Source organism: Halichoeres trimaculatus, unplaced genomic scaffold, assembly GCF_033239565.1.
Source record: "Halichoeres trimaculatus isolate MK-OKI-2021-1 unplaced genomic scaffold, fHalTri1.1 fHalTri1_scaffold_6, whole genome shotgun sequence".
NCBI classification, from domain to species: domain Eukaryota; kingdom Metazoa; phylum Chordata; class Actinopteri; order Labriformes; family Labridae; genus Halichoeres; species Halichoeres trimaculatus.
Window position 1 is genome coordinate 30,921,139 of NW_027437184.1, and position 17,059 is coordinate 30,938,197.

The window sequence follows — 17,059 nt, forward strand, 5'->3', positions numbered from 1 at the left end:
TGAGAAAAAAATCCAACACATGGATCCAACACTTTTGGATGATTTACGGCAGCTGGTGGTGGAAGATAAGTACGAAGGTGTTGGAGCAGGAGCAGGCATTAACGGGAGAAGTTTGGTGCTTAAAAATGTGAAGTTATTTTCTGGAGTTAAGTGAGCCCAGGTGAAACATTTTTCATAGTTTAAGTGCGAAACATCCTGCAGTCTAGACTCACTTTATCCTGCACGCCCTCAGAGAACGGTTTCGCCTCGGCCTGCAAACACACAACCTCAGCAGAAACAACTCCGCAGAGGACAGAACAAAAGGTTATTTATGTTGCGGTACACAACGACATGCAGCTATGGTCGATCATATTAACCTTAATTAAATTCAACCCCGCTCCTTATTCCTTTCAATCCTGGGTTTTCAGCTGCACGCACGCTCCCAAACCCGAGGCGTGTTGTGGAAGAGAGATCAAATTCAGCACAATTACTGAAATGGTTTACATTTCCCCCATCACCACGCCGCCGCCGCCACTGCGCCCTCCCTTACATCCCTTCTTCTTCCTCTCTCCCAGGCTGCGAGTCTATCTGCGGCTCCCTGAAGACATGTCAAATGTGCTCAGATCAGTGTAATGGGCTGAGAGTTCATTACATTCACTCTGCGCCCTTTTATGAGGTCACATCCTGGAGAGGTCTGCCTGCCGGAGCGCTCTGCCGCACAGTAAACCATGCTTGGCAGAGGTGAGGAGGGAGGAGAGGAAGAGGAGGGGGGAGATGGATGGATGAAGAGGATGGAAGTCGGCCCTTCCTCGACGCTATGCTTGGTTAGCCAGGAGGAGATGCACTGCGGCGGTGAAGACACGCACCTGCACGCTGACATACTCCATACCCCAAACACTGAACACACACACTGCGCTGATCATAAAACACACACACACACACTGTAGAGACGAGTAGCTGCTTACTGGGGTTCATATAAATCTGCGGTTCTTAACGCACGGCGCTTGAGGGTGTTTTGCCGAAGTGGGAATCAATATACTTTTCATAGTTCAATTTCCAGATTATCCACAAGAATCACAAGCAATTTAACTGAAGCAGTGTTATCTGATAGTGGATGAAGAAGAGGTGTGTGTGTGGGCTTCTGATTTTAAGCAGACCTGAGCTACAGAGCCACAGCAAACAGAAAGAAAATAACTGTGCAAAGGAGCGCATTCATTGACCAATAAAATGAGTCATAAGTAACAACCTACCAGTTGGCAGCTCGGGAGCAATATGATCATCCTTAATGACTAACAGAACCCATCAACATCCCTTTAAGGGATCCATACCGCAGGATTCAATAATCATTTTAATTTTATTCAGGCTCAGGTCTTTACCTGAACGGGATGTTGTGTTATCGGCTCCCTTTAGGACGGCTCCAGAGGCCGTTAAAGGTTTGGTTATACAGGAATTACTGAGGTGAATAGAGGAAGTGATCAGTGTTTATACTCAAAGGGTGAACAGGGAGAAGAAAGGAATCGATTCTATATAAGTAACAGTGAGGAGAAGAATAGGAAACCAGAAGCATATATAACACTAGTTCTCTTAAATTAATTTGATATCAATACCTGAGGTGTTTGTATTAAATGTGAAGCTAAAGCTACTCTTCTTCATTGTATTTGGAGCTGCCCTGTCATTGAGACTTTTTGGATGGAAGTTCAAAATGTTCTTTCACATGTTACAGGTGTAAAATTGGCAATATGTCCAAAGCTATTTATCCTTGGAATATTTCCTGAAAACTGAAAAAGACTGAAAGGAATATGACAGTTAACTGCTTTCGACAAGCGAAATATTCCACAGCCAATTCCTGGAGATCTGTCACCAAACCAAGGGGCCGCTTACACGACAACCGCAGAAGTTTTGTTGCGTTTCAACCTTGCATTTACACGCAAACGGCATTTTAGCAAATCGGCATTTTTTGAGATTTTCCTGAAACGCTTCCGCCACCGTTGCCGTGTAAACAGAGCTGGAGTTTTCGGTGAAAACGCTGACGTCATGCTCAACTCTGCTTGAGCGCATTCAACAGGACAACAGTACTACCGTGTTGTGCTTGTGCTGCTGAATCTGCTGAATCTGCCGACTGCCTTTAACAAAATGTACATCTGTTGCTCCACTTCTGCTCCTAGTATTCACCAATACACCAGGTGATCAGCGCAACTCTACTTTGGTGGAGTCCTACCTAAAGCAGCTTCTGGACAAGACAGTTATAGCACCACCTTCAGGCCTGGCATGCTTACTCCAGCGCTTTCAGTCCCTCAGCGTTTCTGTGTAAACACAGATTATTTTTTAATTGCGTTTTAGCGTTTTTAGATGAAACGTCGTGTTAACAGGACCCAAGTTTTCAAATCTGGTTTTCTGATCTATCACATTCCCTGCTCTTGGAAAACTCACTTTTACGTCCAAAGGTAAACACAGCTCACTCAAGAAGATTTGGGGGAAATAATTTTGATCATTTATGGAGGGGGGGAAAGCAGTAGCTACCTTCTTATCTTAAATAGAATGAAACAAAACATGTCTTTCTATGTCGTTTGTTAACTTTCACACCTTATTGAATACTTACACTGTTTTTAATTACCTTGATTTTTTTGTTTTTTTTTTAAGACATGTGCCATGTCTTTATTGACCAATTACATGAAAGATTTAAGAGCTCCACCTTAAACACCTGTAGTACAACTTAAAACTGTGCAAGAAAAAAAATGGTTTGCTTTAACTTTACTGTCTTGCACTTGACCTGCGTTTTTTTTCTTTTCTTGTTTTTATGATCAACATAATCAGTGTACCATATATTTGTAAAGATAATAATAAAACAAAAAAAATGTAAAAAACAAAAAAAAAACAGAAGCATGCAGAGACAAACTCCACTGGATGCTCTGAAAATCTGAAGAAGGCGATGCTGAGATTTATTGATGCTGACATCCGCCTTAACAATCCCAGTATTTATTGATTTTCGACCCACAGATTCCTGGGTCTACACCTCAACAATGAACTGGACTGGTCACATAAAACAGACGTCCTGTACAAGAAGGGCCACAGTCGTCTCCACCAGCTCAGGACATTTTATGACGCTATGGTGCCTTCTGCACAGGGAGCACAGAGCGGGACAGGAAGAGACTGAACAGACTGGTCAAGAGGGCCATTTCTGTCCTGGTCTGCTCCCTGGACTCCCTTAAGAGTCAGGTGAGAGGAGGATGCTTGCCAAGCTTGCATCTATTATTGACAATCCCTCTCACCTCCCACCCTGCAAGGCCAAACACCACCGGTCTGCAACAAGACTTTTCAATATCAGCACCACATAACTGGACCCACACCATCATGTCATCTATATCACTGCACATGTTTTTTACAGTGTTGCTATTATCTTTATTCTTACATTTAATTTTTTTGTAAATTTGTACTTTTTATTAATTTCTAAATTCTTGGATTCTTTAAATTTTTATCACAATCTACTTTCTATGATTGCATGCAAGCTCCACTTCACTTTGTTTCTGTCTTTCATTTGAGCAGCTGTAACAAAATAATTTCTCCATGGGGCTCAATAAAAAGGTATTCCACTTAATTCTATTTTCTAATTTTACATCAACACTTTGCTTCTCTTCAGTAGAAAGACACAGAAAATATGTAACACGGGTTTCATCACTGGACGACTCATTTTTAAATAACAGGACTTGCTACAAAGCTGAGTTGTTATTATTTTAGCTGGTTAGCATAGAGGAGGAGGATGAGGAGGATGACTGTCCTGCAGCAGCAGCAGCAGCCAGGGTTCACTGAGTTCTTATCAGAGTTTGGATGCTGCATTTTTGTGTAATGTTGGTTTGCTTTAGCATAAAGGATGTGTGTGGCCCCAAATTATTTTGCAACAGAAATATATATTTCAACTCCTCTTAATCTTTTGTGATCATAAAATGTGGCCAAACTTCATAACTCTTGTCATGAACAGTCAATGTGACCAGAAATCAAAATTGATGACATGTCAAACCTGTTGACTGGAAATACATTTCTCTTTAACCTCTTAGTACCCAAGCTTTTGTCTGGTGTGCAGATTTTTAATTCACCTTACTATTTGGGACAAGTAAGACCTAATGAGTATATAAATGTAATTTCCCTTAGAGGATCAATAAAGTATTTATGATTTCTGATTTTCTGAACTAAACTTGGTCATTGCACAGGAAGTTTGATTATTTGTGTCATGAGTTCTCTATTAGTTGTTTGTTGTTAGTGTTATTGTACTTAAATACGTTGTTTTTTCACTAAAATGGGTGTAATGTTGTGATATCACCAAAAGATGATGTCTCCCTAAATGTGGCTAACTGGTCAAAGTTTTAACAAATGAAGTATCATGGGTCTGAGATACAGAAATGTAGGCCATGTCTACACAAAGCCGGGTATTTTCAAAGATGAGTATACCTCCTCGTTCATTTTTAAAAATACTTTCATCCACATGCAGTGGGTAAATCCACCAGCCAAACCCATAGTGGGCAGTGTTTTCCAGACGTAAGACCTGTGCCAGCCAATCAGAATAAGCCCCCGTCGTTCAGCTGTGACATCTTAGGACCAAAAACTCTGTTTACCGACATCCACACGAAATCATGAAACCAGAGTTTTCAATAATCTTCACTTTGGCTGTAGTTTCCAGAAAATATCGTTTTGAATGACAGGCGTAAACGTATAAAATATATCAGGTTTCCCAAATACCTGGCCACGTGTGGACATGGCAGTAATGTCTACATATGTGAATCATAGAATGTAAAAAAAATGGACCTCATCTTGCTCAGCTCGAAGTGGGGTAGCCACAAAAACTGCTCCCCCTGGTGACTGGCTGCAGTATAGGTCAGAAAATCTGTCTCCCCAGTCATTCCGGCAGAGCTACACTGTCCACTCTATATATAGTCTATGATGTGAATGCGAGGTCTTAAAGGTTAAAACATTATAAGTGTGTATACTGCACATTTAGTTTCAAAACATGAACTGACCGAGAAATAATACTACACCTCTGTTGTCAAGGGGAGACTTGATAACAGAGGCTCAAAGTTCTTCAACTCCAGGCTAAGTCTTCAGGTTTCTTAACAGGTGTTTGATTTTGTTGTAAAAAAAAGTGGAAAATGTTTGTCAGTGTCTTTCAATTGTATTGTTATATAAGACGAGGTGTGAATCATTGTTTCTAATACACCAAGGAAAGGCTTACATTTAGAGGTGGGGGATATATCAAATATACTCGACATATCACGGGTTGTTGCACATGGGATGTATGAAATCGGGATATCGCGACCACCGAGTAAGAATTGCCATGCAAATGTTTTAGGATATCTGTATGTAACAGTCTTTCCAGGAACACTTCCATTCTTTTCTGCTGGTGCTCCTGTCATGGCAAGCAGCAGAGTGTGCACACTCCCCCACCCTCCCAGAAAACTCTCCTGCTGATGTGTGTTTTTGCATCAGGGAAGATGCAAAAGTTGCTAGCACATCTTACCAATTGTGGGGTTGGGGTTTGTAAAAGCAAATTCTAAAAATCCAACTGAAGGGTCTGCTTGAATCGTTACACTGGAGACATTTTGTGCATCAAAGGGTTGAATTTAATGTTTATATAGTGATCAAGAGGAGAAATTTCTGTGTTTCAGATTATAGCTTTAAAATATTGAAGCATTGGTTTTAGGCCATTTAAGTGCAACCCTACATGGGATTAAAAGTCTTCATTGTTCTTAAGGTAATTTGAGTGTCACACCATGGCAGAGAGGGAAAGATCAGGAGGACAGCTGAATCATGCTCAACACCAAACTTTTTATATAAATACCAGCAGGATAAGAGCTCTATACTTCTGTATAACAATGTAATCCTAATATACTTTGAAAGCCCGTCATTTCCTTCCTTTAAAAAAAGTCAGAATGGGTATCAGAGTCATTACATTATCATTTCAATGAGTGGAAACCCAAACAATGGTTGTGGGATTACATAGTGTTTGGCTCAGGGCGGGGTAATGCATTTAGAGCCAATGATGGAATATCATTAGAGCCTCACATTTTATAACTACACGACACTATAATTTAAAGCGACTACAGAGGCTTTTCTTTTTTTACTGGCTGCATGCCAATCTGTAATGAACGACAGCCTGACAGAAGACTGAACATGCATTATCTTGGCAACAGCACGCAGCACTAAACAGACCCAGCGTGGTTACATATTTCACTTAAAAAAATTACACTGCTGAGCGTCTAATGTTCACAAGAAAATGATGGTAGAAACTCTTCAGAAAGCATATTTCTCGGAAGTTCTGCCTTATCTTTGCAGGGCGAATGAGAAACAGCCCGAAGGTGTCTGAGCTTAACGGCACCTTTGAATCCTGAAGATTAACTTCTGTTCTACTGAATCACAATTTCTCGGAATCACAACTTTTATGTGTGTACAAATGAAAATTAAGATTTGTTCCTGGTTTCAGATGTTCTACAGCACACCCACTCGATGAATGAACCTTTTAATATCTGATCAGTGTTGGTTTAACTTGTCTCTTTTGATTTCTTTCATTACACGGGAACAAAGATAGCTTTGATTTTTAAAGGTGACCTACTGATGCTGCTAACGTTTCTTTTTTTTTTCCAACAAACAGAAACCATGCACCACTTATGTTTGAAAAAAGGATTTCAAAGGAGACCAAAACATCCTGTGATGAATTTATAGCTTGTTTTGAAACAGAGTGAATTTAAAGCTTTAACCCTCTACTACCTGGATGAAAACACGCACCTGTGACTGATGGAGGTTGTGCAGTATTTTGATCTTAAAGTGATACTCCAGGATGGAACAAGTTGGGTCCTATCACAAGGTTTAGGGCAGAAATTACCCCTACAGCAGTGTTTTTGTGCAGCAGAAGCCCAGGGCGCACGCACCAAACACCACCTCCCACCACCACCTGCTCATCTGCAGGTTTCCTCTGCACTCAGACGGGGCCATATTTTACTTGACCAAAAACACAAATAAATGGACTCCACGAAAAAAATCTGCTATCGGTCTGCATTCACACTTTATTTAGAGAATTTTCAGTGCGTTACTTTCACACAAAAACACTGCTAAATAAGGCTCTAGTTCTCATCGTGTCTCTCCATCCTGGCAGACTACCTGTGTTTGTTTATATCTGGCACGCCGCGCGAGGATTGATACACTAAGCAGCAAGCGCCTCGTAGCCAGCTGTGACTCTGCAGGGGAGGTAACACCATTTTAAGCCACGATGAGAACTAGAGCCTTATTTAGAGGTGTTTTTGTGTGAAAGTAACGCGCTGAAAATTCTCTAAATAAAGTGTGAATACAGACCGGTATCAGATTTTTTGGTGGGAGTCCGTTTGTGTTTTTGCTCAAGTAGAATATGGCCCCGTCTGAGTGCAGAGGAAACCGGCAGAGGAGCAGGGAGGAGGTCTTTGGTAGAGGTAGACCGATATATCGGCCGGCCGATATATCGGGCCGATATTTGGACATTTGTCTCTATCAGCCATCGGCCGTATTTTCTTTTAAAAAGCCGATTTTTGATCCGTTGTATAAAATGACGCAATTTTTGATCAGGCACAAAAAAGATGAGCACCTCAAACTTGTGGAACCACTTGGATACATTACATACTTTTGTTCAAATTATATTAATAATTCTAAATTTCTTTTTTGACATTTCAAGAAGAGTGTGAATGTTTACTACTGCTTGTTATATTGTGTGTTTACTCAGACAAAATATTTCATTGTTTTGAAAGCTGAATAAATGTTCAGAGGAATGGACATGACTTGTTGTCATAGATTTCTTTTAGTTGCTTAGAAATTGCTGCGTTTCACAAAAATGTGATAAATATATATTTATTTAACAATCGGCCTGAATATCAAATTGGAAAAATCGGCTATGCATATCTGCATCGGCTGTCCGAATTTGGAAAGCATCGGCATCGGCCCCCAAAAAACCCATATCGGTCGACCTCTAGTCTTTGACGCGAGCGCCCTGGACTTCTGCTGCACAAAAACACTGCTGTAGGGGTAATTTCTGCCCTAAACCTTGTGATAGGACCCAACTTGTTCCATCCCGGAGTATCACTTTAAGCTAACCAATCTGATACCCTGTGATCCTGTGTGTAACCATGATAAATAAAGTGTGCTCTGTGTTTTCAAACATGTTGTTCTGTCAGGTTTTCATACTTCTGTTCAAACAAGTAGGAATTTAATCCCCCTAAAACATCCTGCCAAAACCTTTCTTGCGCACTTCTCTGTGAGAAAATATTCAGAGCAGTTCATAAACTTGCCTGACATAAAAAGCAGGGTGAGATTTTTCAATAACAGATACTACTTGTGTGTGTGTACAGGACAAGATCTGCAAAAGACAGAAGTAATATTTTGGTAACAGGGCGTGCCAAAATAAGAAACAAATGTTCTTCACAAGAGATTAAACAAGTTTGGCAGTTTGTTTGCTGTGAATAAAATTTTCCTCCCTGTGGATCCAAACAGAAGTTTTCTAGTGTCAAAGATCAAAACTCAAACAGATGTTTTTCATCTTTACAGCTGCTTTGTTGCCACTTTTTTTAATCACATGTTTGGGTCAGATCTAGCTGCTCTGCACAGCTTGGTTTTTATTTATGATTTAAAAGGAGAATTTTTTACAAAATGAATATTAAGATTCAGTAGTTTGTCCCAAAACTAAATCTTATTCAGGTGAAGAGTATGAAAGATTGTGTTTTGTGTTAATGGCAGAAAGAAAAGGCTACGTCCGACCTGTCCAAATGAGTGCAGAGGTATTTGTACAGATGTAAATGTTGGAGGGATCAAACAGCTTTCAGTGAGATGATTCAGGCTCGTCATTTTAAGGATCAAGAGCTTCAAGGAAATGTAGAAAACAAAAAGCCAGACATATAAGTAGGCTTCATATTCTTGTGTTTGTTCCTCTGTCACATGCAGTGCTCCAGACACCAATGATCAGACCTCGACAGAGCGGAGAGGTAATTATGTGTCTCTCTGGATCAGATTTTCAGGAGTGATGTGTACCAAAGCAAACTTTTTAAGTGACGTCTCGAGGCAGGGAAGAGGTATCATTTTGTGTTCATGGGCTGAATAATTCACGCAGAACACAGCGTTCGCTGTCTTTGTCTAACAAGCCTTCTTTAATTGTTTTGGCTCAAACTGAGCCTGTGAGCTTTTCCTGTTTGTTGTGATGTGAGGACCCACCTTGGAAGGGGCTGGACGCCTGTTGAGCCAGAGTGAGGTGCTCCTCCGTCAGGTGGTAGACAGGCTGGTGCTGGTTGATCTCCACGCTGGTGCAGACGTTGCTCTCACCGTGCAGGAAGAAGGTGAAGGCGCAGGACAGGTGTTCACTGCGAGGAGGAGAAAAGAAATAAAGATAGAGATGAGTGTTTTGGTCTCACATTGCTTTAATATGCAAGTTTGAAAAGAAGCGCTATCTGCTCTGAACGACTCCAGTAGAGTGTGAGGTGGAGGAGAGGCTGCTGTGAGGGGAGAGATCAGATAGTCTGGTTCATGTTCTGTTCACAGACAAAGAGAAGAAGAGTTTGCGGGAAGAGTAGTAGTAGAGGGGGAAAATATGACAGGAAAAGCCACTGTCGTCTTTGTCAAAGGCTACAATGAAGTCTCTCGCTACATTGTTATTCTGCTTCAACATGACACGGACTTTTGATGGAAAAGATTCAGCAGCAGATAGAAGAAGATGCAAGCAATCTATTCACTCTGCGGTGATACAAAGACGCTTCATAAACTATGACTGGACGAGTCAAATTTATGGTAAATCTACTCTGGAAATAAAAAATCTGCATGTGAGACAGTAGCTGTTAGTGAGCGGGGCTGGAAAAACAATGTTTACCTTTTTTATCAGTAAATAATATAAATGTTATCTTCTTTATCTACACATATCTTTTTTTTTTTAGAAGTCAAAAGGTTATCCTGATGATGATGGAGACCTACATTTTGTTTATTTACATATTTTTCATCATAAAGATGTCTATCACACACTTCAGGGCCTGTGTCCACTCACTGCATTTGTTGCATAGGTAGTGGAGACGTTCTGTAACGAATGTTTGCAGCATGTGGCATCCAAAGTGGAAACCCGCCCTCAGCCTCTACGTAGCAACATTTATGATCCTAAATTGGTTCGACTCTAAAAACTCCGCCACACCTGTCAACGCCCTGAAAGGTAAAGCGAGCTCTTGAGTCTGAGGTTGCAGCTATTAGTGGTAATAGGCCCTTATTCATCCACTTCTCTTCAGCTAAAAAAAGCACAATCCAGTCATAAATAATAATTTAAGTTTCTGTGACCCTCTCTGGTGCAATGTACCTCAAATCTAGTTTGAAATGTATGCGATGAATCTAGAGGTGTGAAAAATATGGATACGTCAAAACATTGTGATACTTTGACCTGCAATAAGATATAAAATTTTCAACACTTGTATCCATAATTTTGTTCAACTAAAAATTCACATTTTAGGTCAGTTGGAAGTTCAATACCTCTTCTGCCCTGCCACTGTGTTAGATGGCGCCAAAGAGTTATTTTAGTGTATTTAAAATATTTTACTCCCCAACTTGATGATGTGGGTTTTGATGTCGTAAACATCAATGTTTTCTCTCCATTCTTGGGTCAGTTAGTTTAGAATCATTTTAAGTGTAATTTTAAGGTGTGGTAGACTGATAACACAATAATCATAGTCATGTTTTGCGCAATAATAGATTGGTTACACTAAATGACATTTATCAGTTTCACCAACTGACCACGTCTCTTAACCAATAATTTCTTTGCAGCATCAGTTTAATGTCACGGTACTTTAAGGGGCAAACTTTATGCACTTTATGTTTAAAAGTTAAGTGTTAACTTAAGTGTGTAAAAGTGCACTGCAAAAAACAGAAATCTTATCGAGTCTTTTTTGTCTTATTTTCAGTAGAAAGTGTCTTTTTAGACTTAATTTGAGCCACTTTCCCCTGACTAGATCACAAAAATGTCTTGTCTCGAGACATTTAAAGACAAAAATGAGGTCAGACTTGCTTGTTACAGGTTCAAAAAATCTGCCAATGGAACAAGAATAAAATTACTTAAAGGAAGATGTCAGTCTAGTTTCAAGCAAATTTTCTAGTAAATTTCTCTTGTTCCATTGGCAGATTTTTTGAACTTGTTACAAGCAAGTCAGACCTCATTCTTGTCTTACAATAACTTGAAACAAGACATTTTTCTGGACTGATAAGTTTAATGTGGCTCACATCAAGTGCAATAAGACAATTTTTACTGTAAATAAGACAAAAACACTTGATAAGATTTTTTGCAGTGTGTGAACTTGTAAATAGTGCATCTGCTGTTCAGAATTTCAAACACAATAAAATAGAAAAGTTGTTTTCAATCAAATAGTTAACTGTGTAGAATATCACATTATAACACAATATTGTGATATTATTGTGTCGTGATCCAAGTATCGTGAGATTCAGCCCTAGCTGAATCGTACCCCGCATGTGGCCTCATGTCATCTGTGTGAAGTTTCCCTAATCCTGTGATTGGAACATTGAACTGAAAATTTACGTTTCCAGAATCACTGCACATCATCAGCCATACATTTTTATTTCCTCCTCTGTCTCCTCTCCCTATCATTTCTTGTAGGGACGGGCGAGTACTGAGTCAGTATCAGGGCCGATACCACCCTTTTTTTTAAGGTATTGGTAGTCGTGAAGGCTGCTGATACCAACAGCCAATATTCAAGGCAAGAAAATCTTATGTCGAACAAGTCATCGTTGCCAGTTGTTGCTGATACTTGCTGTGGTTTAACACCACGGCAAATATGGGTCAGGTCCTGTTCAGACAGCATAAATGAACCAGGAACAGTTAAAAGTTTTATTTTGCACTACAGTTAACTTTAAAAAGTACTTTACTCTGACAATTGTTAGTTTTATTGTGCACTTTTAATATTTCTTTTAAATAGTGATTTGAAAAAAAAAAAAATTAACTCAGGGAAAGTTTTTTTTTTTTTTTGGGGGGGGGGGGGGCTTAATGTCAGAGTGACTGTGCTGATGATGACATGATGTGTCACTGTAAATTTTTATTTCATGTATCAAAAGTACAAGTGGTATAAGTGCTTGGTATCGGTGAGTACTCAAGAGAGAGTACTCGAACTGGTATTGGTCTGAAAAAAGTTGTATGGAACATCCCTACTTTCTTGTACCAGTTTCTGTATGATTAACAACCACATGTATCAGCTTCAATCTCGCATGGTGTGGTCAAATTCACGAGTAAAAAGCAAGAAGAAAATGTAGTCCTCATGAGTTTCAGGTGAGTACTGCAGAGCTGGGCGTCAGACTCTACAAGGGTCAACACTGAAGTATAAACCAGGCTTTAGAGTGGGCACCCCATATACAGAGGCTATAGTACTCATCATACTAGTTGTAGCATTGATTGCCAGGGGCCACAACAGTATTTGGAGTGTCATTCCCCAGATTTCCCTCTCTCTCAAGCTGTCTGATCCAATAAGGACAAAAAGCCCAAAAGCCAGTCTTACATCTTACAAGAAAATATAAAAAAGATTCCTCTGGTTTCTTCCTTCCCCGGGTGCAAATAACAGATTCATGCAATAGTTACTGCACTAAATCAAGCAGGATCACATGAAAACCACTGGTTGGTCACGTTCTTGGTGGTTTAGAAGTGACGAGTCAAACTGTCATGAGCTTTAAGTCAGCCTGTTCCCCTCTTCATGTTGAGATGAAGTGTCTTAACTTCAAAACCTGAGATAACCAAAGATATTCTCTTCTGATCACTGTGTTTAAAAATATGAATATCTGACAAATGATGCTCTGGCAGGGTCAGAGAGTCAGCTGAGTGTGTCCAGCCTACGAGTTACAAAGGGCAAAGTAGCTGGCTTTAGTTGTGTTCATTTTTTTTTCTCTGATTTGTTTCTAGATGCATCTATATCTTCACAAAGTCAGATTGATCACCAGAAGGTTCGAGAGGATCTTATATGAGAGTTTTATGTCCAAACACTCGTCTCAAATTGTTGCAATAGCTGGAAATGTCTGTTCAGTGATGCCCTCCAGTTGGTAATGAAGTGTCTGCATCCTTTATCATTTCATTTAGACAGAAAATCCTTCAATAAATGCTGCAAATGAGTGAGGAATATGAGATCAGAGGCTTAAAATAAGACCAGGATGGCAGAGAATGAGCACAGCAGAGCTCACAGGTGGTCAGAGTGAAAATCTTCTGTCCATATGTGGAGAGATCTGTGAGTAAAAACAAAGGGGAAAGCCCGGACTAACCCTGGATTTCTAACCAATAAGCTCAGCCCGCTACAGTTCCCTCGCTGCCTCACACACTCACACACACACACACACACACACACGCATGCTACAGCTCTTCTGCTCACAACAACGCCTGTCTGTGCCAGTCTGACCTCAACGGCACACAACAAAAGTGACAAGTTGAAGAAGAAACGGGGGGGAAAAAAAGCGAGGACGAGGCAGACGGAAGGAGAGAAGGGGCAGAGAAAAATGCAGGCCATTGTCTGCAGGGTTTCCACTCACTTTCATCCAACACACACACACACACACACACACACATCACACAAATGCAGGGAGCGTGAGAGACGGCACAAGTGACGGATGACCAAATGAAAGAGGACGCTGTGAATTTGGAAGTGGATCAAAAAGGGTTGCCTCCTCCGAGGATTTGGTTAAGCAAATATCAGTCGTCTCTTTCTCCAGCTCCCTCTCGCTGGCACACCTACTCTGCAGAGGATTAAAGAGAAGGAGCAGAGAGAAGGGGGGGTAGATAGAGCGGGAGAGAGCACTTCAAGAAGATAATACCACCTACGTAGTGAGGAGATGCCCTAAGCCCCCCAGAGCTTGACATTCATCTTACACTCTGTAAAGATGAGGTGGTGGGTGCTGGTTAGCGTATAGCTGTGGATGTATGATATCCATATTCTCCAGCTGGAGGCGAGGAGGCTAATGAAGGTGAGTCAGAGCCAGAAAGAGACTCTGTTATCCTCCCAAAAACCTGCACAGATTCAGAGAAGAAGCAGCTCGTCTAACAGCACAACCAGCAGGTCTACGTACATTTAAAAAGAGCTATTTATCGCTGTAATCCTCCCACAGCCACGCAGCAATCCTTCCTAAACACGACAAAAGTCAGCGCAGACACAATCCACACTCTTCATTTTAAAGTTCAGCTGAGGCTCCAGCGGGCTAGGCTGCGGAGCGTTCAGGCCTGCTCCCTCTGCTTTGGCAGAAGCTAATGCAACACTTCTCCAGACTAAATAAGACAAATGAAGCGGGCAGTATCCAATGTTATGCTCCTTTCAGAAGAAAAGTCCCTCTGTGTGATTCCACACAGTGCACATAAAAAGGAATCTTCACCTTAGAAAACCTAATCTGTCCGAGGCGACATTAGCACTGCACGAAGAGACATGGCCGCCTCCTTCCTTTGAATGAGGCCACTCTCTCTGTTGATGCAGGGGACTAAATAATGCAGAGTCGTCCAGCAGTGAAAGTGGCAGCTCCTCAGTCTATTGCTTCAAATGAAGGAGTGAATGTGAGCACGGATCATGACCAGCTCTTTCAGCACATCGTCCCCCAAGTAGTTTTCTACAAGCTGCATATCTAAAGGAGATTTAAAGACTTTGAAATGTCTTTCAGGGACTAAACAAAGCAGGAGGAAGTTCACTGTGGTCCACACTTACCTCACTTTCATTAGACATAATAAAACCAATATCCCCTCTGCCTGCTGACGCTATAGACTGTATATAGAGTGGACAGCGTGGCTTCGCCATTGACCATTGTATGGTTTTGATGCCAAAATACCCCCATCACAGGCACCGCCAATGGCAGCCGCTTTGCAGCCAGAGTCTGTGCAGTAGAGACTGTGAGGGATTCTGGGAGAATCTGAGTGGAGTCAGGTGACAAAAAAATTGCTTATTATTTTCTTTAGAAATTCTAATCTCTTTTTTAGCTCTCCCTCCCGACATATTTTACAATCCTCGAAAAAAATACACAAGAATGGCAGCTGTAAAGACTCAATTCAAACCTCTTATAACTCATGAAAACGAAACTGTTCAGAAAAAAAAGAGGAGTTGAATCCAAGGCAGCCGAATATCTTCAAATAACCTCAACATTTCTACAAGGTGTATTTATCTATCCATCTGGAATGACTGGAGAGCTGGATTTTTTGACCTATACTGCAGCCAGCCACCAGAGGGAGCAGTTTTTGTGGTGACCTCACTTTGAGCTGAGCAAGCTGACGTCCATTTTTTTTTACAGTCTATGGTTGACGCTGAACAATCAGTTCTCAAGACTTAAAGGAACTCAAATATGAGTTAGGGTGATCATGAAAAATCTGTGAAACTTTTCACAAAATACTTATTATTGTTTTCTCTTTTTCCCCTTTTCAAGTTCTTTGTAACAAGCATGATTTTGTACGCAAGTAATATTGCGCCTGAAGGAACTTCACAGAAAAAAGTCCAAGATTAAGTACTGATGCAGATAAAAGGTGTCCTGGTAAATACAGGATACTAATTCATCATGCAACACCCGTAGGGAGGTGAACGACTGGTCCTAAATTTATTCTGCAGCAGGACAACAACCCCAAACATTAAGCTAATATCATAAGGATCACTCTATCTATCAACATCATGGAGTTTATCTGGGATTTCATGAAGACACAGAAGGATCCGAGGAAGCTTACATCCACAGAAGATCTGGGGTTAGTTCTTCAAGATGTTTGTAACAGCATGCCAGCCCAGTTCCTTCATAAACTGTGTGCAAGAGGAGGAATTATGCTTTTTATAGGTAAAGGGAGGTTTACACAAAATATTATTTTGATTTGGATTTCTGACCAAAACTCTTGCACAGGACTTTAGATTCTAAACTCTATTATTTAATGAACAGAACTGTTCCCAGTTGTGTTATGGGAAGTCCTAGAATCACAAAATCATGGAAATTAAACAGAAAAGTAAATTTCAACATAATGACTTGTAAAAAGGTGAGAAAAAAAAACATTTTTTTTTTAATCTGTAAATTGTCTATATTGTTAAGCCTTATCTTCTTTTTGTAACATAATAATAATAATAATAATAATAATAATAATAATAATAATAATAATAATTATTATTATTATTATTATTATTATTATTATTATTATTATTATTATTATTATTATTATTATCATACACTATACATTGCTGTTTCTGACTTGCCGTCCCATCCTTGGTTTCAATAGGAATTTTACTGAACTTTAAAAATTCAATTTTTTTAATATACTTCAGTGTATGTTTTGTTTTCTTTCATTTCCTCCCCACAATAAAAAAGGAACCTTGTTATCCTGACATTTTACAGATCAAAAACTTGAAATAATAAATGGTCAGGTATGATGTATTTAGCACAGATAAACACAGGATCCCAGTCTGCAGGTCAACATCATCACCAGGTTTGCTGAATGTGGCTAATGTTAGCAAAACTAGCAGCCGCTGCCTTTAGTCCCTTCAGTAAGTAAAGTAATGTGTGCATCCCTGCTCTGGGTATACATTGCTTCTGTTGAGTTAACCACACACAGATTACATTCTACTTTGTCTTCATTTATTAATCAAAATATTCCAAACTGTGTCCCGAAAGGACTTTATCTGTCATCTGAGCATGTTTTAGTCGTCTTCATCAGCCGGAGCTGCTGAACATATGTTGGGCCTTTCAGACCCTCACTGATATTAATAACTTGTTCAACTGACTAGTAATTCTGGTGATGACTAGTGAGGGTGACAACTTTTAATCATGTAGTCCACCAGACACACACATTCCAGTTTTGTGCTGGAGCCAGTTTTTCCTAATTAGTGAGTAAACGCCTTTTTAACACCCATAAAAAGAGCAGAAGACTGCAGAGCCATGGAAGAGAAGCTGGCAAAGCCACAGGAAAAAGCAGCACACTCGACGCCAGATGTAACTACCCAGTGTTACATTTAACGGCTTCAGTTATTGGTATAAAATATCCTACAAGCTGACACGCTGGATGATATCTCTCTTGAAGGGTGTTGTCACTATTAAAGGGCACACACCAGGTGAGATGGAGAAC

The 17,059-nt window shown here is 40.3% G+C and overlaps 1 protein-coding gene across 2 annotated transcripts in view; it reads right to left on the reverse strand.

Annotated features, from left to right (window-relative positions):
* Nucleotides 1–17,059, reverse strand: part of med13a (mediator complex subunit 13a) — a 145,301-nt gene that overhangs the window by 53,534 nt on the left and 74,708 nt on the right. For both annotated transcript variants that reach the window (XM_074671898.1, XM_074671897.1), the window contains exon 4: nt 9,193–9,338. In XM_074671898.1, the coding sequence (XP_074527999.1) occupies nt 9,193–9,338 (146 nt within the window). The remainder of the gene's footprint in view (nt 1–9,192; nt 9,339–17,059) is intronic.